The sequence below is a fragment of the Sander vitreus genome, chromosome 18, assembly GCF_031162955.1.
Source record: "Sander vitreus isolate 19-12246 chromosome 18, sanVit1, whole genome shotgun sequence".
NCBI classification, from domain to species: Eukaryota; Metazoa; Chordata; class Actinopteri; order Perciformes; family Percidae; genus Sander; species Sander vitreus.
This window is the reverse complement of record NC_135872.1, coordinates 10,387,723-10,414,317: the sequence shown is the minus strand read 5'-3', so window position 1 is coordinate 10,414,317 and position 26,595 is coordinate 10,387,723. Positions and strand designations below refer to the sequence as shown.

At 41.0% G+C, this 26,595-nt stretch overlaps 1 protein-coding gene across 1 annotated transcript in view; it reads left to right on the top strand.

Moving 5' to 3' along the window:
- kcnk3a (potassium channel, subfamily K, member 3a) overlaps nucleotides 1–26,365 on the top strand; it is a 42,651-nt gene extending 16,286 nt beyond the window's left edge. Inside the window, exon 2 of the mRNA XM_078274508.1 lies at nucleotides 25,029–26,365. Coding sequence (XP_078130634.1) covers nucleotides 25,029–25,948 — 920 coding nt within the window. The 3' untranslated portion in view covers nucleotides 25,949–26,365. The remainder of the gene's footprint in view (nucleotides 1–25,028) is intronic.
- Nucleotides 26,366–26,595: the final 230 nt, after the last annotated feature.

Below are 26,595 nucleotides of genomic sequence, written 5' to 3'. Positions count from 1 at the left end.
AAGCAGCGCAGGTGAGCGTCACTGGTTGCCTTACATCATAGTAATGGAGTACAGGTGGGCTGCTGATGCAGGTCTTGAGCTTTTCAAAAGCATTCTGTTGGTGCTTCGCCCAATTCCACACCACTTCCTTGTGAAGCAGCTGATGTAGTGGTGTGGTGAGTTCACTTAGGTTTGGAATGAATTTGCCCAAGTAGTTTACCATCCCTAAAAAGCGCTCAATGGTGTTTTTTGCCCCCAACGGCTCCTTCCAGGCAGCGCTGCAACAGCTGCCTCCAAGGCACCTAACCCTAACCCTAACCATAACCATAACCATTGCCTAATTGACTTCAAGGCAGCGTGGCAACCCCCTCAGGATTTGGCCACATTCCTTTGTCTCTGAGAGTGGCTGTTTGAGGGCGTTTTCACACCAACAGCCTTTAGTTCAGTTGAATCGAACTAGAGTTTGTTTGCCCTGCTGGTGCGGTTCGTTTGGGCAGGTGAGAATGCAGCAATCGAACTCTGGTGCTTACGAAAGCGGACCAAACAAGCGTACCGAGACCTGCTTGAAGAGGTGGTCTCAGTACGCTTTCATTCGAACTCTGGAGCGGTTCGTTTGTGGTGAGAACGTGATCCGTACTCGAACCGCACCAACTATATGTACTCCGCAAGTCTGAGCTAATGTCTCCTGTAGTCAGGTGTGTTTAGCAATCTGCGATGCAGAAGAGCAGCAAACTGTAGCAGCTTGCAGTGTTTCTATTACAGAAATAGACTGTAGTCAAGCTTCCTCCCTGTCACTCGTATCTGCATGGTCGAACCAGCTGCCGCTAAAATTGGAGACAGACGCCGGCAGAGCAGAGCGAAGTCTCGGTGACCAGAGCAGACGTAGTCACGTCTCTTGTGAAACAATGTCTGATAATTTTAATGAAATTAGCTGGTTTGACGGTTTGACCACTAGACCAGAACACAGGACCTTCTTCCTGTATTTACTGTCTTGCTCCCGCCCCCAGACATATCCGACCAATAAGAGGGCTGGATGTTCTTGCCTGATTTGTAAAGACGCATTTTGGTATGCTTGGATTTTTCCAGGTGTGAAACCAAACCAAACCGACCGAGGGCAAATCGCTCCAAGTTTACTAACTCACCAATTCACCATGATTTGGACCAAAGCAAACGAACTATAGGTGGGAAAATGCCCTGACTTTGTTAATCTACTCCCCCAACATCTGGACTCAATACTGCAGTCAAAACTGAAGTCAATATCTGATACATCCCATTATATTTAAAAGTAATTATAACTGCTTGATTATAATACATATAATATAGAAAATCATTTTAATTGATTGCTTTTAATCAGGTCCTTGGTGTATCCTTGTTTTGTTGAATTTAGGCACTTCACTTAGCATGTTAACTTTTATTTAGTTTTAGTTTACTAAAACGTAAAAGTTTACGTTAGAGTAATTGTAAATCATACAATGTCACAGAGTTATACTCAGTAACCGTTTTTTTTTCCTGCCACACAGCATTATTTTGTCATTTATTATATGCCACTTTGCAACACAGTAATACAGCAGAGACCTCATTTATTGATAAATTTCAATATCGATCCAGCTTAACGTTACTACAATGTGCTGGTTGAGAAGTAGCTAATGCTAATGCTTGGTTGGTCACATAAGGTTACAACATCGTTTAACACGCTCAAAAAGTTATTTTTAATATGATTGTTTTGACTACAGTTAACAGCACTGGGCTAACCCACCAATAAGTTAAGAGACTTCAGTCGGGATGAGCGCTGACAACAGCCTCGGGGATACATCCACAGTGAGACCCCAGCTAGCTAGCAGCCAGCCACTGTCATTAGAGCAATCCAAACCTGGTCAGCACATAACTCCAGCGCTGGCTGCTAACGATGCTAACGGCAGTTAAACTATCGGGGAAACAGACCATATCAGACCCCAGGCACCTGAGTCAGAACAGCGGCCATCTGTAACGTTACGTCTCCATTCATGTTACTGGTGTTAGTGCCGAAAATCTCCTCCCTGCCAAAATTCTCCCCCCTTCGCGTTTAGCTGTTTTACAGTTAAATATACCCGACAAAAGGTGGGTTAGGCACCAAATAGACAAGTTAAGATTACAAAAAAATGAAGGGGAGATCTTCAGCCATCCCCACATGCACCCGTCTCTCTGCATCGTTGAGTAATGTTACAACAAACCCCTTTCGCCCCGGTGTTGAAAACATCCAAAGGTTGACATTGACATTTGAAATATATTGTGATATGGTGGTTTTAGCTGCTGGCTAATGTTAGCTTGCTTGCTCACTAACTAGTCAGCTAACAATACAAATCAAATCAAGAAAAACATAATTATGCTGGGGAAATTGCAGCTATTTCATAACAATGACATACATAAACATTGGTGTTTAACAATGAAAACTGCCAATAACTCCCAACAACTCCCATAATTCCACACAACTTCACAACGTATCAAAAGTCCATGTTTACCTTCCATTGTTTTGATTGTGAGACCCCTAGCGGCAGAAAATTACATATTGTACGTTTAACAAAATGAGGCTTCTGTAATGACAGTTGGGCGTGTTTAAAGCTCTGATTGGGCTATTTTCAGTCAAATCTGGCAACACTGCCTACAGGTCAATAATCAAACTTACACTTATGACACTCAACAATATTCTGTCTCCCCAGAAATGTAGTCTGTTATTAAATGTTTCTGTTGTCCATGATGCTGCAGTTCATAGGCTATAAAAGCATTTACTAAACAAAAGCCAAGTCATTTCATATGAACTGCCTAAAAGGACGTGTATTGTGTTTGGCAAATTATGCAGAAATGTTGGAGAAGGCACTGGCAAAAGCATCTAGAGTTTCCCTTAATGATGCTTAAGAGACACAATGTTATAGCCCACACTGAGCTGCAAATTGTCTGCGTTTATTTCTTCGAGAAATGTCTGAATGCTGATGGGAAATTTGCACCGAGAAGCTCATTATGTGTACAATGGTATGTGTGTGGTGTGTATCTGTGTGTCCTTGTGTGTTTGAACTCTTTTTACCCCTTTCGTTAAGCATTAGAGCTACTGTATAGAGCCACCGTACTGATGTAGTCACGACAAACACACAAGCGGCTCGTTTTACCAATGCCAAGTTTGTGAGAACCAATATCTTAAAAACAATCACCCGATAAATGAAACCCAAATTATTGTCAGCTGCCTCAAATTACAAATTTAATCAAAATAGCAGTTGAAGCTGCATTGTGGGGGAACAAAAACCCAATCACAACTATAGCCTCCACTACTATTAAAAGCCGATACACAGCTAGTCACATGACCACAGCAGAGAAACTCTCCCTGAGGAACTCACAATGTCATGAAATGCAGCTCTCGCACAAATTTCTCTCAGACAACAGGGGGGGGGCTTATACCATCCGGCTGGGTGTTGATTATGTGCCAAAAGCACTGAGCTGTCTTTCCAGCACCCAGGGATGGTGGAGGAGCCTCAGTAGCTGCCTCAGTACATACAGTACATGTGCCAAAAACGAATCTTTCCACATCAAGCATGGTTGGCTCCTCATCAGCATGGAAAGCGTCTAAACACTGAGGTGAGAGGTGAGAAGCTAATACTAATACTTGGTTCACAGACAAAACGGAGCGCTTTCATTGCCATCCTTATCATAACAACCTGAAGTGATTTTCTCACAACTCACTGGCTCCTGACAGCTCCAGCCTTCTCCTGGTGTTGAATGCTTTGCTAACCCAGGTCTTGTATTAACGTTATGCTAATCCAACTGGCTCAGAGCAATGGAATGATTCGGTCAGACAGCGCCAAGCGACTGTAGCTCACCTGGCATATATACTGTCTCCCAGGGGAATTTGTTTTCTAATTTGTTTCCAGCATCTGCTTAATCTCTCAACAAGCCAACCTGTGTGAAGTAGACTGTCAAACACTGAGGCCTAATGGTAATAACAATAACCATGATAGGTGAGCCGTGTTTACCCCTGAGGGCCGCCATCGGAGTGTGAGCTTATGAGTAAACATTTAATATCCATCCAAAAAAAACACAAGCACCTTGTGCCAACCTCGGGCTAAAACAACAGGCTGCTAACGTATTTTCTGTGGAATAGTCCTAATATCACAGCTGTCAGCGGTGATGCGTCATTCACATGCTGGTTGTTTGTTGGTGGAAAACAGCACTAGAATATGTGTTAATGGCAATTTGCATCAAGGAGTATTGAAGCAGTTTGTTTGTTTGTTTGTTTATTTAGGATCCTCATTAGCTCCTGCATTGCACATAACCTAACAACATCCAGTGCCCAGGGTTCCTTCCATCATCGGAATCCCCGCTCCACATCACATCCATCCAGATCTTTGGATGGAGTATTTCCTTTCATCCCTCCACCACCTCTGGAAAGTTATCATGATTGCGAGTGAAAGAGTAGAAGTGCAGTATTCACATTACATCTACCAGGAAAGTGTGCTCATACATTTAATTAGCCAACACAGTGCCTTGTTTTGCAGTGAAAGTTGAGCCAGGTTCACCTTATTTGCAGAAGACATCTGCATTGCAGAGTGGCCTCAAATTCTCCCTAATCCTAACCATGCTGTAGTTGCCATAGCCAGAAATCAAATATTTAAAAACATTAGCATTTGATGTAAAAGAAATATTGACTGTAATCCGGGGTTTTGCAGAATTGTCCAACATCCACCTTCTTGTCTGGTGATCGGGTCTCAATGAACCCAAGCATTGCATAAAGGCCTATAAACCATAACAGTGAGGGACCATTTTTGTTTGTTATTTTGGTTAACTGTTGACTTTAACTGCCATCAGTATAGTGAAGAATGTCCTATTGGGTACAGAAAGTCGACTCATCTCTGCCCAGCGTTGGTTCACTAGGTCTGTTCCAGTTAACTGCAGAACACTTAATGGATGCATACTAAGAATAGGGCTCTTTACCGTGAAAAACTATTATAGAGTCACCAAATATTACTTTCCTATGTCTAATTATGGTAAAAATGGATTAATGAAGCCCATGAGTAATCGTATGTATTTGTTTTAATACACTCTCTTTTCTTCTTTAATGAGGCAGCATCTCCCACTTTGGAGTGATCCAAATACAAAGCAGGGAGCTGTTAAACTCCTTCTTTGGTGCTCGAACAGAGACATTTACAGCTTACCAGTAAACCTACCGGCTATCATTGCAGCATTAAAAAGTAAAGGCTAGTGATATTTATGTTCTTTGGTTACTGTGCTCTTGTGTCACCCTTCAGAAAGTAAACAAGTTCATTTTGACATACTCTAGTTTAAATGAAATGTACATACAGTATGTCACTAGACAAGATAATGTTTTTGCTTTACAAAAACTGCTAACAATAACTGCTGTGTGCCACGAGACGAATTGTTGAATTCATATTAGACACATTGTAACTGTGTCATGATCTATTGAATCAGTCAGTCAACCTGGCCCTACACTACATCCTCCGGCACCTGGATTCCGCAGGAACCTATGCCAGGATCCTGTTTGTGGACTTCAGCTCTGCCTTTAACACCATCATCCCGGCTCTGCTTCAGGAGAAGCTCTCCCAGCTTGGTGTGCCTGACTGATCACTGACTTCCTGTCTGACAGGAAGCAGCATGTGAAGCTGGGGAAAGACATCTCCGACTCACAGACCATCTCCTCTCTTGTTGTGTTCTGCGCTCTTCTCCCTGTACACCAACAGCTGCACTTCCAGTCACCAGTCTGTCAAGCTTCTGAAGATCGCGGACGACACCTCCCTCATCGGACTCATCTCCGATGGTGACGAGTCCGCCTACAGGTGGGAGGCTGACCACCTGGTGATGTGGTGCAATCAAAACAATCTAGAGCTCAACGCTCTAAAGACAGTGGAGATGGTTGTGGACTTCAGGAAGAATTCAGCCCCACCTGCCCCCATCACCCTCTGTGACTCCACAACTAATATTGTGGAGTCTTTCCACTTCCTGGTAACTATCATCTCCCAGGACCTCAAGTGGGAGCTGAACATCAGCTCCCTCGTCAAGAAAGCACAACAGAGGATGTACTTCCTGCGGCAGCTGAAGAAATTCAACCTGCCAGAGACATTGATGGTGCACTTCTACACAGCCATTATTGAGTCCATCCTCACATCCTCCATCACCATCTGGTACGCTGCTAGCACAGCCAAGGACAAGGGCAGACTGCAGCGTGTCATTCGGTCAGCTGAGAAGGTGATTGGCTGCAATCTGCCGCCGCTCCAGGACCTTTACGCCCCCAGGACTCTGAAGCGTGCTGAAAAGATTGTGGCTGACCCCTCCCACCCCAGCAACAAACTCTTTGAGACACTCCCCTCTGGCAGGAGGCTGAGGTCCATCAGGACCAAAACCTCACGTCACAAGGACAGTTTTTTCCCCTCCGCCACTAGCCTTATCAACACCCTGACTCTCTCCACACCCCACCTCTGGCTCTACATGCCACTGTACTTAATCTGCTCTTTTCATCTTAATTCTTACTCTCTTATTTTTAATACATTCTGTGTGTGTGTGTGTGTGTGTGTGTGTATGTGTGTATGTGTATATGTGTATATATATATATATATAGTTCTGTTTAACCTGTTTGTTTAACTTATTTTAGAGAATGTGTGACATGCACCTACAACACCAAAACAAATTCCTTGTTTTGGTGTTCCTAATGATAAAAAACGTACTTGGTAATAAAGCTTTTCTTATTCTGATCAGTGGGACAGTCTGGCTGTTTGGGCTCCTAATGAATATCAGGCTGGAACATAAACTTGATTGAAGTGACATTTGCGTGCCCTCATTATAGTGGTTTTATCCTCCAGACTGTCAGAGTTTGCTACATAATAAATATCACCAAATAACACAAAGTTAAGACCTCCTTTTGAAAAAAAAAAAAAAAGTAAGCCAAATTACACACATTTTCCTGCTGTATGGCCAAGATGCATGGTAATAAACAATATGTTTAGTTTTAAATGACCTGCTTGAAACTTAATCAAAAGATATCACGGTCACGATGGCGCTTGTCCATCCACTTCTCCAAGTAGGTTAAAACAAATGCTACGGATGGATTTGCAGACAGGTCTGGTAAGGTGAACCTGCAGATTGAGCGGAGGTGGAGCTGATGCTCCCGCCATATGGGCAGCCTGAGGCACTGGTTACCTCACCAAGGTGACAGTGAAAACTGGATGATCATTCAGGAATAGTTCGGACAAAGTATGACACTCGACATGATTTGATTAGAAGTTTGCCCACATATAGGACACATGTTTGTATGTAATATTAATAATATATTAATTATAATTATGGGATGAAAGGTAAAAGAAACTGCAACCTGTTTAAGGTCACTTCAACAGGGATGGACACTTAGGCTGCGTTTCATTAGTGTTTTAACATGCCCTCCTTCACTTCCCCCTCAGCCCTTGGTATGAAGTAATAGCATGCGTCGCACGGAGGCCACTTTGAGAGCAGAGGGAAAGTGGGCTGGGGGGCGGATTGAAATGGAACACACCTGCCCTTGTTCACTTTCAGCCCAAACTATACGGATCGAACGGCAGTTGTAGGCTTAGCGCTACTGCTTCAAGTGTGTTTTTATTTTCAATCTTATTTTTTCTATTTATTATCACATTCCATCCCCGTTTTTATGTTCATTTTATGTCTGCTTATGTCATGAAATTTCCTTATTGTAAAGTATTTCTTGTATGAAAGGCGCTATACAAATATTATTTATAAAAGGTATTACTGCTTTTTACATGTCATCAATACGTGCAGACTCATTTTAATGAGGCTTGGTAATCAGCTGCGTGAGTTTCGGATTAAGAAAGTTTTTGATCTGTACCATGATTAATCATATTAATGCTTAGGCTATATCTCGCAAAAACAGAATTTCTTCCATGCATTTACAGATAATGTTGGAAATTGCACATACACCTAGTAAATAAAAAGTATAAAGTGCATATTAACTGACAGTTATATTACATGTTTTAGTAAACAAAAGTTTAAATGTATTCAATTTATTCTTCTTCTTTGGTGGTCAGCAACAGGAGTTTTAGCGGTTGTACATCACTGCCACCTAACCATGGCTGTATTTTCTTGCACCAAATCCAAAACTGCAATGCATTGTGGGTGATAGCCACCTCTGGAGTAACCATCGTTGTTCACTCGCTCCCTCAGCCCACCGAGGGTCGATCTCACCAAGTTTACTTCAGGTTTTCAGACAAATGGAACGAAATGGAATGAAACTTAAGATGGTGGCGGGGATTCCCCAAGGGAAAGTGCTTAAGGGAAGCGAACGAGGGCCTGTTGAAACCCTAAGGAAACACAGCCTCACTCTCTGCTTACAGATACACAAAAGTCTGTGAGCAACTGGCAGTGTATTTACCTCTTACCATTATAAGACTTTACTTAAAGAGTGCATGCAAGTTTGAGGAAATTGAGCAAAAGCTTCTAAAAAGTTATGTTGCACTTAAAGTGTTGCTATTGAAGCCTCCTTGTGTCTCCTTTTCAATCAGCATTGAGTCCATGTTGTGAAAGATAGTTTAGGCTCTCTTTTTAAACAGCATTAAGTCAAATAGCTTTTGTTGTTTGCTATGTTGTCAGTGTTGCAGCAGAACAATAAAATAATCAGAAAAACAGCAGACAGTACAGAGAAGGAACAGGAGCAGCAGCCAGTGTTAGGGGGTTCATATAACACCCTAATAAGATCAATTACTTGATTTAATTGCATTTGGTCATTAAGCCAGGTGCAAGCATTAGCCTCATGCATCACATTGCATGACATATGATAGCTTTACAATGTGGCAACGAGCCCAGTCAGACAGCTCCACCAGGACGTTGATGGGCACTCATGTCTCCAGTAGAAAGCAATTGTCGTGTGTGTGTGTGTGTGTGTGTGTGTGCGCCATATGGGTTTGTTTGTGTGTATCTTCAGTGCGAGTTTAATATCAGCCTCCTTTTCTGTAACTAACCATTTCTGACTCGACTCCACACATTTCAAAGTTTAAAAAAAACATAAATAAATTATTTCAATTGATCCGGGACTTGAACGGTGCTGAAAAAGGGTTAAAAGGGTTTCCTACGAGTTCCTTATTCACATGTGCTTGGCTTTAGTAAAATATATTTTTATTTAAAATATGTCGTGGTTACAGTTTCTTACATTTAGTGTATCAGCTATTAACAAGTTGGAACACGATGCCTTTTGTAAAAACAAAACTATTCACCATATTGCACAAAAAATACACCTCAAATCTAAAAAATGTCAACAGTTTTCATTATAACATGGGACCTTCCTTCGGTGTGAGCTAGTTAGCCAAGTTTCAAACAGTACTGTTAGAAAGTCATGGCAAAAAAAGTCTGAAATTTTTGCTAGACATTTCCTGACATTACGGGTGATAACACTCATGTCTAAATTTGAAACTACCGTTTGGAGACTGTTAGCTTAGCTTAGCTTAGCATTAATACTGGAAGCTTGGGCTAGTCTGGCTCTGCCCTACAGTAACAAAAACTACCAGCACCTCTAAAGCTCAGCTTGTGGTTTATTGACAGGACAGCTGAAGAAATGAAAGAGGAGAGAGAGGGGGAATGACATGCAGCAAAGGGCCGCAGGTCGAAGTCGAACCCGGGCCTGCTGCGTTGAGGAGTAAACCTCTATATATGGGCACACGCTCTACCAACTGAGCTATGCGGGCGACCGTGGTTTATTTAAGTGCCGAGTGGGACATTATACAGTTGAAACAGACATTTCTCTTTCGTTGGACAAATCATGTAACATACAAAGTTTCTACATTTTCTCAAACTTATATTTGCTGTACTGTAGTTTCTTGTTATTTGTCAATTGGGCTGGTTAACTGTATGGGCTCAAGTCAAAAACAACAACATATGAATGACAAGGATATACAGGACACTGCAATATGTACATATAATGTAATTTCTGGTCGCATTTTTAAATTCAAATTCTTTGTGTAACCAGGCACTTATCACTGTGCCTACTTTTGTTCTTATTTAATCCAGGGTTTTCTATATTGTCTTTCTTTTTGCTGTGTAAACTGATCTGTGGTGCCTCCCCTTTCACCAGCACATGTCAGTTTAGAACAGCATCTGTTCCCTAGAGCAGCTGAACGGGGGCCAGAGCATGTATGCATAAATATAAAAGGAATCAGGTGACGGATAGGTGACTGTGCTGCAGAGGCTGCAAAGAAAGAGAATATGTCTTTGAGTTAGAGACTGATGGGACATAGAAATATATAGAGAGAGAAGTCAGAACTGGAAGGAAAATAAATGTGGGTGAGGGAAAAGAAATAGAGAAAGCAAGACAAGCAGCAGCTATTTTTAAAAAGAGCATTCAACTGAATAAAACATTACCCGGCTGCAGTCCACATTACCAGAAATCACCAAGGCAGGGCGCGAAGTAACCATGTCAAATTATAGCAGCCTTGTCATATAAGTTTTGTTCTTTTTCTGACACCAAGCTGGACTATTTTTACATGCAATTTCTCATATAATGGACTGCAGAGACCCCCCCCTCCAGTGTGTCAGGATCAACAACCATAAAATGTTGTTCATGCTCAACAATATCAGCTGTTTACCATCACATGCGTGTGCATACAAAACACTTGTTTGGAGTGCAATTGGATCAAAGGCTGTTAATAGTGTGTGAATTTTAGCAATCGTCTCCTGATTCACACTTGGCCCAGTTCCTAGCCTAGATGTAAGTGTGTCTCTGCTCTTTTTATATTCCACATAAAATTATCCTCGTCATCCTCACCACCATCATCAGCAGTGACATCTGTGACTAATTATTCCCACTGTAGTCTAGGCAAGTGCTTCCCAACTTCCCCCGCAGCCCCGTCAGATAAACTCCTTCCTCAACACGTGTCCCTAATTTGTTCTTTTGAATTGACTTTAAACTGAATGATATTCAACGTTATCAATTATATATTGTTTCAACAACTGAACTCTCAATATTAAGCTCAGTTTTGTCAAGTTTGCATTGGTACTATGCTACTGCCTAGCTTTTAGCTATTACTGTTTATCCATTGCTGTTGGCTAACCACTTCAACTCTTTACCCATTTAAACCGTTTATATACTTGAGATGTACTTTTATCTATCTCAACCATTTATCCCTTAACGTTACTTTTAGCTAACTATTTATTAATTATTTCTCGCTTTATTTTACCAGTACTTCCATACTTTGAAATAGCTATTTGAACGGTTTATTCAATATTTGTGGTTAGCTATTAATCCATTATATTTAGCTGATGTAGCTATTTCGATACTTGCTATTTATTTCAACCATGTTCTATTACTTTTAGCCAACTAACCATTTGTCCATGGGTGGATTACTGAGCAGGCCTACTGGGCCCAGGTGCTCAGGGGGCCCCTAAGCCTGAGGCTCTGCGTGAAGTCACTGTTATTGATGATGATGATAATAATAAAAAATAGAAATAAAAAATAGAAATAATATTAATAATGCATCACATTTATATAGTGCATTTCTAGGTACTCAAAGTCGCTTTGCAGTGAAGAATGAAAACTTAAATTTGCATTTCTTGTATCAAAGTCAAAAGAGCTAAGTCATTCATGTCAATGAAAGTGCCCGAAAAGTACTACTGAAAATCTGAAGGAATAGCCTAAACATTCACTTTGAAGATGTCTAAAGAAAAATACCATCATGATACAATTAAAGTGACTGTTTATCCCCCCAGTTTATTTGTTTACACGTGGTTGGGAATCTCTGGTCTAGGCTCATTATGGAGATGGTGGTCAAATAATAGGGCACACTGGCTCAGCATTCACGTCATTATTTTGTGTCTCTGCTTGTTTTGACATAATTTGTTATCATTCTTGGCAGTCAAAGGAAAGTATTTTGCACTCCTGCCAGCTGTTGAACACAGGGTTTTAGCATTTTTTCTCTAAAGATTCCAGTATCATATTACACAACATGTTCTTACTTTCTCTTCACTCTTTCTCTCTTCGTGCCCACACAGGCACACTTTTAAAGCAGATAGCCCAAATGGAGCACTTGAAACCGATACATCTGTTATTTGAGTTGACCTCCTAATGCCTGGAAAGAAATCGCAGATCCTACATTAGCAATGACTACAAATTAAAGACTTCCTACCATCTAAATTGAGTTTTAAAGCTTTAAATGTGCCTTCTTTAATGGATCTTTCTATAAACTTGCACCAGTGAGTGAGTTATGTATTTAAATTCTGTTTTCCTTCAGCTTTATTTCTTATCCTTTCATCTTGCTTTATTTCCGTTCATATTTCATCCCTCCTGTCCTCTCCTACCCTTCCCTCCTCCTCCTCTTCCTCCTCCTGCCCCTGCTTCCCCGTTGTGTACAGTATCTGTGTATGTGAACCCCATTTTAGTCCAGCTGTGTTGTGAGTTTTAAAACAAGTCCATATCAACTGTGTTTCAGGTACATAAATCACCTGATTAATTTAATTAGCTAACCCTCCCAGAGATCTCACACTTGCTTGGAATGCCTTGCTTACTGACCTCATGGAAAACTGAGGCATGCCAAGGTTTCCTCTCATATCCCCTAAAAAGGAACCTAAGGAGTACTTTTGGAAATAGACCCTGATTTTTTTTTTTTCACAGTGAAAGCAAAACATAAGACTAGGATGGTCGGACAGACACAGACTGGTGCTTTTGATGGAACTGCTTCTACAGAAAACATGAATGTTGTGGGTGTATTGCGTGGCGATGAGAGGGTTTTCTGCAACCCATTCATTTCAAGGAGCAGAGTCACAGCTCTCTTATCTAACTGCTGGTCGCTTTGTTATCAGGCTTGTGATACTTTAACATTTGAGACTCAGCTGTGAGCTGGACGAGAGCCTATGCTCCCAGGCCCAATGTGGAGCCCACACAGGGGTAACCGAGTTAACATGAACTCAGACAGACGCTTTGCCAATGTGCTGTCTCCTCTGGCGTTACATCAGATCACTTGTGAATACATCTCGTACTTTCTCTCTCTCCCTTGTACTCATTCACAAGCTCGTCATTCACTTTCAAGGCTTATAATGAAAGTTTGATTAGAGAGATTATTCTTACTATTTTACAGTCTGCTGACAGCAACAACAGAGTAATATCGAAGTTGACACTGCTGACATCTTTACTAGCAAAGCCCGGCGCAGGCTATGAGCTCCGCCCACCCAAACGTGCGTCTTGCCAACCCAATCAAATCGTTTGATTGGGTGAGGAGCAGCCTTCAGCTCACCCCCTCTTCTCATAGTGTTTAAGCACAAACACACTGCGCAGACCTGTCCGTACACAGATGTGTCTCAGAGGTGGAACATATAATTACGGTGACTTTTTTTGAAAGTTACACATTCTCTCAGTTTGTGAATGCTTTGATGCCAGCGAAAGCTCATAGCTTGACCTACATTACATTACATTAATTCGTTCATTTACTTTAGTTTATCCGAAACGACTTACAACACTTACTGTGTGTTTAATCATTATTTTCTAAGCCTATAAACAAGCCTAATGCTGATAGACGGATCTGAATAAGACTGCCATCTAAATACTGGCTATGGTGAGAAGTCTCACTTGATTAGATTTTATTTCAGAACTAAGCTCATCCAATGAAAAGGCGTGTTATTGAGTTGATTATGTTAAAATCTGGATGCTGGATTTTATTTTTTATTTTAGGACTGACTCAAATGGGAAGCCACAAACTTAGAAATGCTGCTTTACAACCTCCCAATTTCCCTGCTTCAGGTTGTTCTTTATAAATTAGAATAAAATAGAAAAGAATACTACTTCATTAATCCCTATGGGCAGGGCTTAATTCGAGCCGGAACACACCGGAACATGTTCCGGCACCTCCGACGTTGGATCCGGAACCTTTTTTATTGGATCTGGCACCTTCTGCGTCACCATGAAAAATGAATCGCCTAAATGAAAAAAATAAATTACTGTTTGTGTAGTGTTCAATGTTGTTATCTGTCTTGTTAGTCTTTATTCCCCATTGAAGTTCCACAAAAATCTTGTGTTTGCATTTTCGATGCGTTTTGAGGTGAATTTTCAGGGTAAGACGGGGGGGAGGGAGGGGAGGCACTTCAAGTGACACACGCGCTTGTGCTGGTTGAGATTGCTGTTAATATCCTCATTTCACTCAGGGGAAAAATGTCAAAAAGACAACAAAGTTTGCTCAACTTTTTCAAATACGCTGGCCAGTCGGATCCCAAACGAGCAAAAAACTTTTCTGCTGATCAAGAATGTGGAGACCACGGTGGTTTTTCTGGTTAATTTAATAGTCTGATGCATAATTGCTGCTTGTGAAAACGATTGTTGCAGTGTATTTTATTTTATTTTTTTACATCTTGCACCGATGCAGTGCATGTTCTCATTGCCCTGATATACACACAGCGTTGTTTAGGTTTTTTTAGTCAGAGAAGCTACGTAGGCAGTGTCATTTTTTTTTTTTTATCCGTTACCTCCGACCCCCGTTTTGAGTCGCCGGATCCGCCCCCCCCCCCTCTGCGCTCCGGGACCTCCCACTTTACAAATTAAGCACTGCCCATGGGTACATTCATTTTCCCCATACAAAACACCCCATACAAAAACACACAGCCATAATCTGGTGAGGCCTGAGCGCACAATGACAGAACTCAGGAGTTTGCATCTGATTTTGACTCTGACAACCCTCTGGTTGCCAGCTGTGTTTTGCCAGGTTTTTGTGGGGCTCTCTACGTGGTCTGGGTTACCGAACGCCCAAGTTGCCCACCTATTATTTTCTATCAGCCCACCATAGTATAGCAAGCTAAAATGGCCCTGATTATAACTACTGAATATAACAAAGTACATCCCTGCAAATATTCTCATCAAAGTTGGAAAGCCAATTTACAAACAGTTTATAGTGCCAAAATGACTGATGTCTAATGTAATTTAAAGGTACTCCCGGTCAAATTTAAATATCTTGATCAAAGCTGTTGGGTTCAGGGCTTAAGGACACTGTCACGCCATATACAGGTGGAGCCGGGGATTGAACCCCCAACCCTGCCATTAGCGGACAACCTGCTTGACCTGCCGAATTTGGTTTAGTTTTTCAAAACCATCATTATATAAATTTTCTATTATACAATATGAACTTTAACTGTGCCACATTGTGAAAGTTACCACCTGCCACATGTTACCATTCATCCAACAAGGCATCCACACTAAACTACAAAATATGTTGTTTGTAACTGCCCTCCTTTTCTTGTGATTAATTATTTATTGTATTTGTCACACAGTAGCCAAACACAATAGGTACAACATAATACATGTAAGTGTTTTGACACCGCAAAGGATAAGCTTTCACAGTCATGGTTAAAAGAAACCAACGTTGACTGATGGGAAGAAATTTGAAATTTGCTGAAGCTGCCAAGGATAGTGTTCATCCATCACGTGCTTTGTTTTGGTTAATGACAATCTAAAAAAAATACCTTGTTTAAATCTTTGTTTATCTACATTTGGTTATAGAAACTGTCTTCACCAGAAAAACGACAGTATTGGTCACTTGTTCAAACACATAATACTAAGTTTGTATGTTTACATTTTTGCGACAAGAACTGTAATGGCATTGCGAATAATGACTGATGTTTGTCGTTAGCCAGAACAAAAGTAATAGGATGTTATTTTAGTGCAGCAAAATTCACTGAAAAAGAACACATTTAGCGCCATCGGTCCTGTTTAAACCTGCAATTTTAGAGATAAGGGATGTACAAAAGTGGCTGCAATAATAATCTTCTCCCCCATAGATGTTTATATCTACCTGCTAAAGTCTGAACTTGTCCACCAGTGCATCACTGTTTTTTTCCCATTTGCATAAAGTAAAACATTTTCAACCTTTGACCATTCTCTTTTTGTTTTTGTCGCTTTGTCCTGTACATGTAAATCGCCTGCTATCCCAAAATGCCTAGCGAAGCAAATCGCTCGTTACTTTGAAAGCAAATAGGGGCAAACTTTGCTTAAGTAGGTCTTGGGGTGGATTGTATTTTTATTTTTTTTTCAGGACAAATAACTTGATTAACTGATACCATATGTTGCTATTCAGCTTTTCACCTCTGCTGCCTGACTGAATAATACTGCACTGAAAGTATTAAAACAGCAAAAAGGCTTTCTATTTAATTCATAACTCATTGAAAATCAATGAGGCAAATATGCTTCTTTTTTTCTAGATTCATAACTGACTTTAAATATTGATATTTATTTCCCCAATTAAACATAGTCCTAGAGTTCTTTGCTTTCACACACACACACACACACACACACACACACACACACACACACACACACACACACACACACACACACACACACACACACACACACACACACACACACACACACACAGACATTACACAGCAGCTGTCAGCAATGCCTTGTGGGTCAAAAGCCGGACTGAGTAATGGAGGGAGGCGGGAGGACCAGAGCTTGTGTTTGAGTGCCTGAATAAACAATGACGGGGTCATCTGGAGTTTGAGGTGTCTGTGACTGAGAATTAATAGGGGTCTGCGGGTCCACCTTTCAGATAGAGACTGGACATCAGTCGTGGGAAATACGGGATCATAGTCGACTTTTAATGTAACATTTTTTGGGTGTTATGTGTGGAAATCCTGGATGGTTACAAGTGGACAAGAGTTACACTTTGTCAGGTCGTGTAATGTTATCTTTGGCCAGACACAGCTGGAGATGAAAGCCAGCTGTGGAGAAGGCATGCTGGGAAGCAGAGTGGGTTGCTGCTCAAAGACAGCCTGTACCAAATGGATGACATGATCTGTGTTTATTTGCACAGTTGTACAGAACATTCCCCAATCTGCGCAACATTTTAGAGGATGGTGTAAATGCTGATAAGAGTGACGTCATACCGGGACGGCTGCTCGGGCCACCTGTACGGTGAAGAACTAGGCTAGCCATATACGGCTGAATATTGTGATTCTGTGTAACACCTCTGCATTGCAGAAGGAATTTGTTTACTGACCACTACAGTAATACATACTGTCAGTAATGTCCTCTTAGTAGAGCTGTAAATAATTACATCTGCTCCAGTTCCTCAGCTTCAATAGGAGTTTTTAACTAAATGCTGACGTGTGGATTTGTGCCTGTACAGTATTTCAAATTTAAGTTGTCAGCGGGTTTTTTGACATTTTAAATGTCATTCAACCCTGGTGTCTAATCTATCAAAAACAGTCAGAATTCCTCTTGAATGTGTGTATTTTATAATTTGAGTGTCTTGGTTCTCAAATTTGTTAAACATCAGTTTTTTTTCTCAAGGTCATAGTTTCCTCTTTTATCCTGCTTACTTTTACACTTTTTTGTTTGATTTGCCCCCCTTAAATCTCTTTAAACAGTGTCCTCACAGTATGTAACTGCCATAATCCAGATGAGAGAAGCTAATTCAAGAGTTAATCAAAATGTCTGAGTCACTTTCAGTTATGCCCTTACAGCAATAAGCTTTACAAACAGCAGCAGATGCTTTTTATTAACCAACAGCACAGAAAACAATTTCATCATAATTTCTTTTATTGATACATTCATTTTGTGATCCAACATATAAGCAATCAAACATACAGTTTTGACCTTATTTTGCTACTACAGTAGGTTAGACTGGGTAAACCCAGCCCGATCTGCCGGCGATTTGATTTCGCCCTGGAACCAATCACAAACCCTGGCGCGCTATTGGCAGGTTTAACACGATGGCGATAGAGAAGCGAAGGCAAGCAGCTTTTTGTTTACATTCAACATGACGGCCACCGAAGCGCAGCAACCCGTTGATGTCACTGCTGTTTTAAAAGATTTCAAATGCAAGTTTTCTCTGAAAACGGAACAGAAACTTGCCCTGGAACAATTCCTACAAAAGAAGGATGTGTTTGCCTTACTACCGACGGGCTTTTTTTTTCTTTTTTTTTTGTGCTCTACCTCACTCTGCAAAGTACGTCACCTGGATCATTGGTCTGATTGGTTGAAGGACTATCCAATTGTGTTAATGTGTGTTAAGATAGAGCAGACTCCCCAGACTAATGTTCAATCTTAAAAGATTGAGCTTGGTCTGGTAATAGCCAGACTAACAGTTAGAGATGGTCTGATACCATTTTTTGCTTCCCGATACCAATTCCGATACCTGAACTTGTGTATCGGCCGATACCGAGTACCGATCCGATACTAGTGTGTCATATATTTTATTATGTTTTAAGAACTGTATACTATCCCTGTATGATGTGATATTATTTCTATCTTTGTTGTCAGTCTGGCTCAGGTTAAACTCTTTGTGAAACATGAATGCCACAGAACTTTCTTTTATTATCCAGTTTGACAGTCAGTTATAACGGAAATAGAACATAAATAAACTACTTTAACATATTGTTTCTTTAGGGCTTTATTACGTGGTATCGGATTGGTGCATAAACTCCAGTACTTCCCGATACCGATACCAGCGTTTTAGGCAGTATCGGAGCCGATACCGGTATCGGTACATCTCTACTAACAGTAGGTGTTATGGTTGGAAAAATCCTGTTATTCCACACTCTACAGTATCATATACATGTTTATCAGCTTGTTCCAGCTCCTAACTAAAGCTCTATGATGTTCACTTAGTGACGCATATTCAAACCCGAGACTCCATGGTTTGCAATGGCTGCAGCATTCAATCAAATGGAAATCTTCTATATGAATTGCTCATCATTTATACAAATTCCCCTATAATTCTAAAATATGTGGTGTCTTTGGAAAGATTTAAAATCTGTTAAAATAATAATAGTTAATAAGTTAAAAGCAGATGAATAAAAGACACATTTACACTTAAATGATTGTTAAAAAGATAAATCATATCTGTCAAAAAGCTTTACATACAATAAATAATTTTGTTTTAAAGCAGTACCAAGAGCCCTTAAAAAAAAGACCAAATGCATAACAGCAAATACGCACCCAAAGGAATCAACACATGACATGCTATCTGTTCATTATACCTGTGCAACTACGCAAATAAAACAGTATCTAGTCAGCTACTGTTTTCACCTTTAACTCTGTCTGGAGTGAAACCCTGCCCCACACACACACACACACACACACACACACACACACACACACACACACACACACACACACACACACACAAACACAAACACACACTGATGAGTGTATTATACAGCGTAGCACTGGCTGGTCTCCAGGGTGCAACGCTGCCAACAGCATTTCAGTTACCGAATCCACATCCTGTCGCCTCTCCAGAGACTCTGTGGAAACTTTTTGTTAGATGTATGTGTATATAACATGTCATGTTTCATTGCGTAATTTGTAATCCTGGCCCCACTGGTGTGCACATATTTGTATTTCATGTTTTATTTTTGGCATTTAAAATTTCACCTTTGAGGTTTTTTGCTTGCATGTTATATCTTTTTTTTTACTCACAGATGGAGTTCAACAGCTTCTTCATTCTTTTAAAAATTCCTGATAAATTAGCCTGTGATATATGTGCCATCTCTTTCGCAATCCTGTCCCATTAGTTGAGGTGATGTGCTTGATGAATAGGTGCTCCTCATCATGTTGGCAAGAACAAATTATGCCTGGTAATCAATGAAAATTGAATTGAGTGACAGAGAACCGGAGCCCTGACAGGCACATTATGCCATTCTTTGATGTATTTCCAAAGCCTGTTTTATCGCTGCCTAATTAATCAGTATAATGAGGACTTTGGATGCAGTGGGGGATGTGTTTTAGAAGCAAATACTACGAGAAAGGAACTGTATGCACTGAGCTGTCATCTTTGGAGACAAACTCCCAGGACCAAAAGGTCAAACAACAGCCAGCATCAATGGTATTATTTGCATTCCTACAGATGAGCAGTGTTGGAAGACAATATTTAATTAGAAAATCTGAGTGAGGGTTTATATGGCACAGCACTGAATAAAGCTGTACGCCCCTTTGCTAAAATGAACAAGAGGATTCAAAATTGTGAAATGATTTAGAGGGCATAAAATGTGTTAAATCAATAAAAAAAAAAATTAAATCATTATTATATCATATTATTAAATTGTATTGGTAGTATTTTTAGAATGGCAAAGGATATCATAGGGGAATAGTTATCCTTTCTGTGAAATGATTTGTTTTGAAGCATTTAAATGAGCCTGTTGCTAGAGGCTTTAAATGATTGGCTGTAAATTATGATTATGTAATGAGAGGCAGCAGCAAGATGAGAATGAGAGTTTAAATTATGGTGCACCTGTGTTTTGTTGACATTTATTAGCCCAAGCCTCTGCTGCTTGTTAGTTTTGCCTAATAAGTCTTCTATAAGCTCTTATTACCCTTTCAATGTTATGCAATTTCCATATTTTCTTTCACATGATAATTATAGAAATTAGGTTATGAGACAATCAGCCCCAGGTTGCGGTAAAGTCTTTGATTCTCCTTTTTATATTTTGCAACGATCCTTACAAATTGAGAAACTGAGCTAATTTTAGAGGGAATTACTGTCTCCTTAGGAAAAACCTAAAGCCTGTAATTTCCCAGATGTCTCCTCTGTGTTTCTCCCTGTCTAACCATGAAATATGTGCCAATAGTTGCAGCCAAACCTGCTCAGTATTAATGCCTCAGCTTCAGACTGTGCAAGAGTGTGGGGTTCTTCAGATGTCAATTGTACCTCTGTTTTTTTCACCTTTTAGAGCGGTGAGGCTGCACTTTTTCCTCTCCCAGTGGCAATGACTGTAATCCATGTAAACGGAGCGCATGGCCCTGGTGGCTTTCCGCTGCATACCAGGACAACCCACGGAGACGTCCTGTCTCATGATAACTTTGTCACTGCTGTGGGGGAGCGGGGGAGGACAAGGGAGGGTGATCTTGTCATGCGGGCCTCTCCACTCTCTCACACCCGGCGGGACTGCTGGCCTTGTCGCCTCCAGGTCCTGCATCTGCTTTTGATGAGCACCACTGTCACTCTGGTCGTCTCCGTGTCTCAATAAGCTGCTCACTGCTGTTGACAGCTCCTAACAGGCCTGCAGCTCAGCCTCTGTGCTCACCTGAACACACTGTCCTGCTCTTTGAGTGTATTTACATTATTTACTCATAGCCGCTGACATACAATATACTTTATAAAATGAGACAAGAGTAACCTTTTAAATAAGAAGTAACACATTATTTCTCTTTTAAAATGTATTCATAGTTAATAAAACTCTCATGGTCCATTTTAAGGTAGCTAGGGTTAACCAATGTTTAGTCTTGCATTGCCAGACCTTCCTCCACAGCGCTGCGGAGGAGGGTCTGGCTAGTCCATTCCAGGATGGGAGAAAAACGTGCTCTGGTTTATTGGCATTTCTTTAAACCAATCACAATCGTCATGGGCGGCTCTATGCGCCGGACGGAGCCACTGTGCCGCTGCAAAATAGCCTTGGGAAGGAACTTGTTTTGGTGGAATGTGTACGTTCAAAAGTTGTTTTAGTCGTGCAACAGAAAACTCAGATTGGACAGATAGTCTAGCTAGCTGTCTGGATTTACCCTGCAGAGATCTGAGGAGCAGTTAATCATAGTCTTCATAAATCCACTGGAGTTTAGAATGCCAACACAAAATAAATGGAAGGTGCCATCTAAACACCTTACCCCGGTTACAATCTGAGTTCTCATAACCTGGTTAACAGACCTAGAGAACTTCTTAGTAACCGGGGTATTCCTGAATCTATACACCTTAACCGGGGTCAGATCGTGTTAAGCATCTGTGCATGCTTCAACTGTCCCTCCCCACTCATGGATGTATTAAAAGAATACAGCATTCAGTGCAAAGCCCCGTTCATTCCAATGAGAGTTGCTCAATGGCGCATGAAGCACTCATGGAGCTCAAACAATACCTGGATCGGGCGCCCGGATAGCTCAGTTGGTAGAGCGGATGCCCATATATAGAGGTTTACTCCTCAACACAGTGTGCCCGGGTTTGACTCCGACCTGCGGCCCTTTGCTGCATGCAATTCCCCCTCTCTCTCCCCTTTTATTTCTTCAGCTGTCCTGTCAATAAAGGCCTAAAAATGCCCCAAAAAATTAATACAAAATACCTGGATCTTCCGCATTGTTCGGCCAATGACATCACGATTGACATGCGCACTAGCGACAGTTTGTTTAAGTTGACATAGCAACACCACTCATGAGCTTCTCTATATAGCTATAGAAACAAGTATACATGGAGAAGTCCCCGTTCATTGTCTAAAATATTTACAACTCTCTATACTCCTATGGCGCCATTTTGATGCTACCTAGCACTCACCCGCCATTAGCATTCCATTGACTGCCATTCATTTTGACGTCACTTTGACAGCGAATAACTTTACATCTGAAGCGTTTAAAGACTATTTGTTCATTGTTTATTTCTAAAGAAACACAACAATGTATGAAAGGCTCCATTACCTTGTATCTCACGTTATGGCTCCGTAGCAGCCGTTTTTGTAAAAATAGGCTAACAAATGTGTCATAACCACACGACTTACTGTCGCACAGTAGAGAAATTACCGTACAGTCAGGAGAAGCTTGCAGGCAGTTTCGACTTACATTAGCGGTTTAAGTTTAATTACAAATTTTAACTAGCATTTTAGTTAGCAATTATTAGCCTGTGCCTATGTTATCTCCTTACATATACCTACGCTCTCCGTCTCTGCAAGATTGGGAATGATTGAGATTTCTCTCTCTAAACTCACATCTGCACTCGATTCACACCAGGTAGCGACACCATCTCTGATAACGTTACATGCGCTGTTCCTGGGGGCTCCAATGGAGTGGTTTTTTTGACCCGGAAATAATTCAAATTGTTGCTATGCTACAACAAAACAGCGTTGGCCGAATCGGAATGGGCCATTGGCAGACAAGTCAAGACAAGACATCTGTTTTACTTCCCGCCGAGGCAAACCATGTACTTTGTACAATTTTTAAATTTTGTTTCCTGATGAGAGAGGCAAAAGACAGAAAACAAATGAAGACCTTGAAAATGTGTTTTTTATATTACACAGTATTTCCATTGGATTCAGCCACAGGTATAGTCAGAACTATCTACGTGCAAGGTTGAAGTAAATGCAATTTATATCATTATAATATATTTTCTGATGCAGTGCTTTAGGGTTCTGGAAGTAATAATGCAATTTTTCTTCATAGAGTTCTAATTTTAATATATATTCATGATGGATCAATGCAATACATAAATATCCACAGACCTGAGCTTAAGTGTGGGGAAGCAGACTGACCATGACTTATGCATTTCTGATTAGCAGTATATGCTGGAGAAAAAACATGCCAGTCATCAATTATATTAAACGCCAAAGGAACTGGATTCATGTTGTTGTATTGGTATATGTTGTAAGAGTTTAACATATTGTATAGGACAGCAGTGATTCACATAAATGGGTACTCTGCAGTTGCAGCAGGGGGACGTGGAACGATTGTGCATTTCGCAAATAATTTGAAAAATAGGAATGAAATAATAGCTAAAACTATTTAATAAACTGAATACAAATGGTTCAAATGATCAGGTTTTGCCTCTCCATGTCATAAAGGTACGAATGCAAACCCGACCAATCTGACCTAACTTTTGAGAGTTCAATTGTATGAGAAAACAGTTGCATCATTTTAACATACTTGTGTAAAATATCATCTAGTTTAAAATCTATTTAAATGAACAAATTAGGAACATTTAATCTTTAAGGTCATCAACTGGCCAGAGAACAAGTCTCTGTGGTAAAATAGACTGCAATAGGTCAATAACTATTCAGAGTAAAGTATTTGTCAGTAATTTCTCTGTCATCACAAAATGGGATAAATGTCTTTTGTAGGGATGAGATTTGAAAAAAGCAAAATGTCTCTTCGCTCGGGGAGCGGGCCAGGTTTTTCCTTCCACGAAGAGATACATCAGTTGTAATGGCTCTCATTTTGGCGGCCCAACTGGAAAAGCTTTAAACAGATTTGGCACCAGACAGACAGATGGCTCAACCGCACGGATCAGTGTGACAATAAAACCAGAGCCAAAAGAATTAAATCAACCCCAAGAGTAATTACATTGAAACTGTTGGTCAACCTTTTTCTATTTGCTGATCCCATTGTTATCAGGGCCATCATCTCACAGCTCCCGTGTGCAACAGGTTCCAGGTGTGGAATATATCTTAGCGGGTAATAATGTTGAATGCAAGGGCGCCATATCCTGTGGGACAATAGGAGTGAGAGGATGACGTTATGGGACAAAAGGTTGACGCTTAACCTGAAATGGAGGTGAACCTGAAAAGGGATTTTAAATCCATCCTGAAATTCACGAGCTCCACAATGTGAGTGCATTCAGAATGACTCAGTCAGTATGAGTTATGCCGTATCTTAAATTGGCTGATAGTGAGTCTCCAAGCAGCCATTTCAGTCACTGACTATACAACAATATGTCTATATGATTTATTAGCTTTTCTCTGTTTCATGGCAAACAAATTACTGAAAAGCTCCTTCTTTAAACTTTGACATGACATGTTCTGTGCAATGGAGTTGCTTAATTAACTTTGAGTTTTGTGGGCCCATTTGGATTCTTGTTTTTCGGGCTGTGTCCAGAAGACTCAGTGAAGCGCACACACAAATCACACTGTTAACTTATTTTATTTTGCCGTAGGCCTCTGATAATCCAAAGATTCAAAGGACTGCATGACAAAGAGTGATTTACAAAATAAAAGGACTGTCTATTTGATCTGGAAAATGTAAGGACTAATTAGGTGCAAATCTACTCATTAGCTGAAGTCACTCTGCATAGACCAATTGTCAATGAATTATTCAGGCTCTCTCTCCCATACACAACATCAATACATGTCCCTTTCCGCTACACTGCTGTGCATTCTCATCTTCAATTGCATGCTGCTGCTGTGAAATGAAGAGTCTTTGAATTTATAAGAAGTGCTGCTCAAAGAATACAAATCATTTATATCGGTCTACTCTGGGTTTGACTATCTTTCCCAGCCTCCAGCCTTCTTTTCTCAGACCCCTGTCCTCTGCAGTGTAGATTTAATTAGTTCTGCCCTAGTAACCCTGCTCCTTTTTTCCTTCTTTCCATCAGGATATGGCCATGCAGCCCCCAGCACAGATGGAGGGAAGGTGTTCTGCATGCTTTACGCCGTCCTGGGCATCCCGCTCACCTTGGTCATGTTCCAGAGCGTGGGTGAGCGGATCAACACCTTTGTCCGGTACCTGCTCCACCGCCTGAAGAAGTGCCTTGGCATGAGGCGCACTGAGGTCTCCATGGTCAACATGGTGATCATCGGCTTCATATCCTGCATGAGCACACTGTGCTTGGGGGCGCTGGCCTTCTCACACTTTGAGGGATGGAGCTTCTTTCATGCTTACTACTACTGCTTCATCACGCTCACCACCATCGGCTTTGGGGATTATGTAGCGCTGCAGAATGAGCACGCTCTGCAGAACAAGCCGGAGTATGTGGTCTTTAGCTTCATCTACATCCTGACGGGCCTGGCTGTGATCGGAGCCTTCCTCAACTTGGCAGTGCTGCGGTTCATGACCATGAACGCCGAGGACGAGAAGAGGGATGCTGAGCAGAGGGCTCTCCTCGCTCATAACGGTCAGGCGGGTGGACACATTCACTGTTCCGTAGACCAGGCATCCTCTTCCTCCACACCATCTGTGTGCGGCGGAGGAAGTGCAGTTGAAGGTAGTGGGGGTGGGTCGGGGAGCCGGGGTCTACGTAACGTTTACTCCGAAGTGCTCCACTTCCAATCCATGTGCTCTTGCCTTTGGTACAAGAGTAGAGAGAAGCTGCAATACTCCATACCCATGATCATCCCACGTGACCTCTCCACTTCGGACACCTACATGGAGCATGGAGAGGCTTTTTCCAACACCCTGCACTCTAATGGCTGTGTGTGCAACATGCAACGCCACTCAGGCATCAGCTCAGTTTCCACTGGTCTGCACAGCATTAACACCTACAGAAGACTCAAGAAACGCAGAAGCTCCATCTAAACCTGGAGGACTTCATGCTTTAAAGTCAAGTCCCAAAGGAGGGCCCTTCTACTGTGGTACTAGATTATCTGAGGACATCAGGGGAGCACATCTCCAGCCCTAAAGAGATGCAGTACTCCTGATGTGTGCTTCTTTCTGGCAAGAGCCTGCTGCTGTCTCCAGACTCATGTATTGAACTTCCATTATCTCAGCATAAACCATGTAGGACTAACATAGTAACTGATGTCACTGAGAAATAATGCTAATGGTTGTTTGAGAAGCATTCATTACACAAACTCTGAGACTGTTGCTGTTAGAAAAACACACGTGTGCAGCTCTCTGTGCACTTCTGAATTCCAATATTAAATGTCATAATATTGAATTCAGTATTTTCTTTAAGACAGAATTTCATGTTCTAATATATATATATATATATATATATATATATATATATATATATATATATATATATATATATATATATATATATAAAAGGGACAAAGTACACTGTGAGACATGTTTTTAAGAGGGATTGTATATAATGCCCTGCTATGAAGAAATATTTTATTGAATAATCCACTTTTTCCAAAAAGACTCTTAATCTTTGGTTGTAAGAATTATACTCACTGCAGTGAAATTGAAAGGTGTATATATTTGGACACTTAACT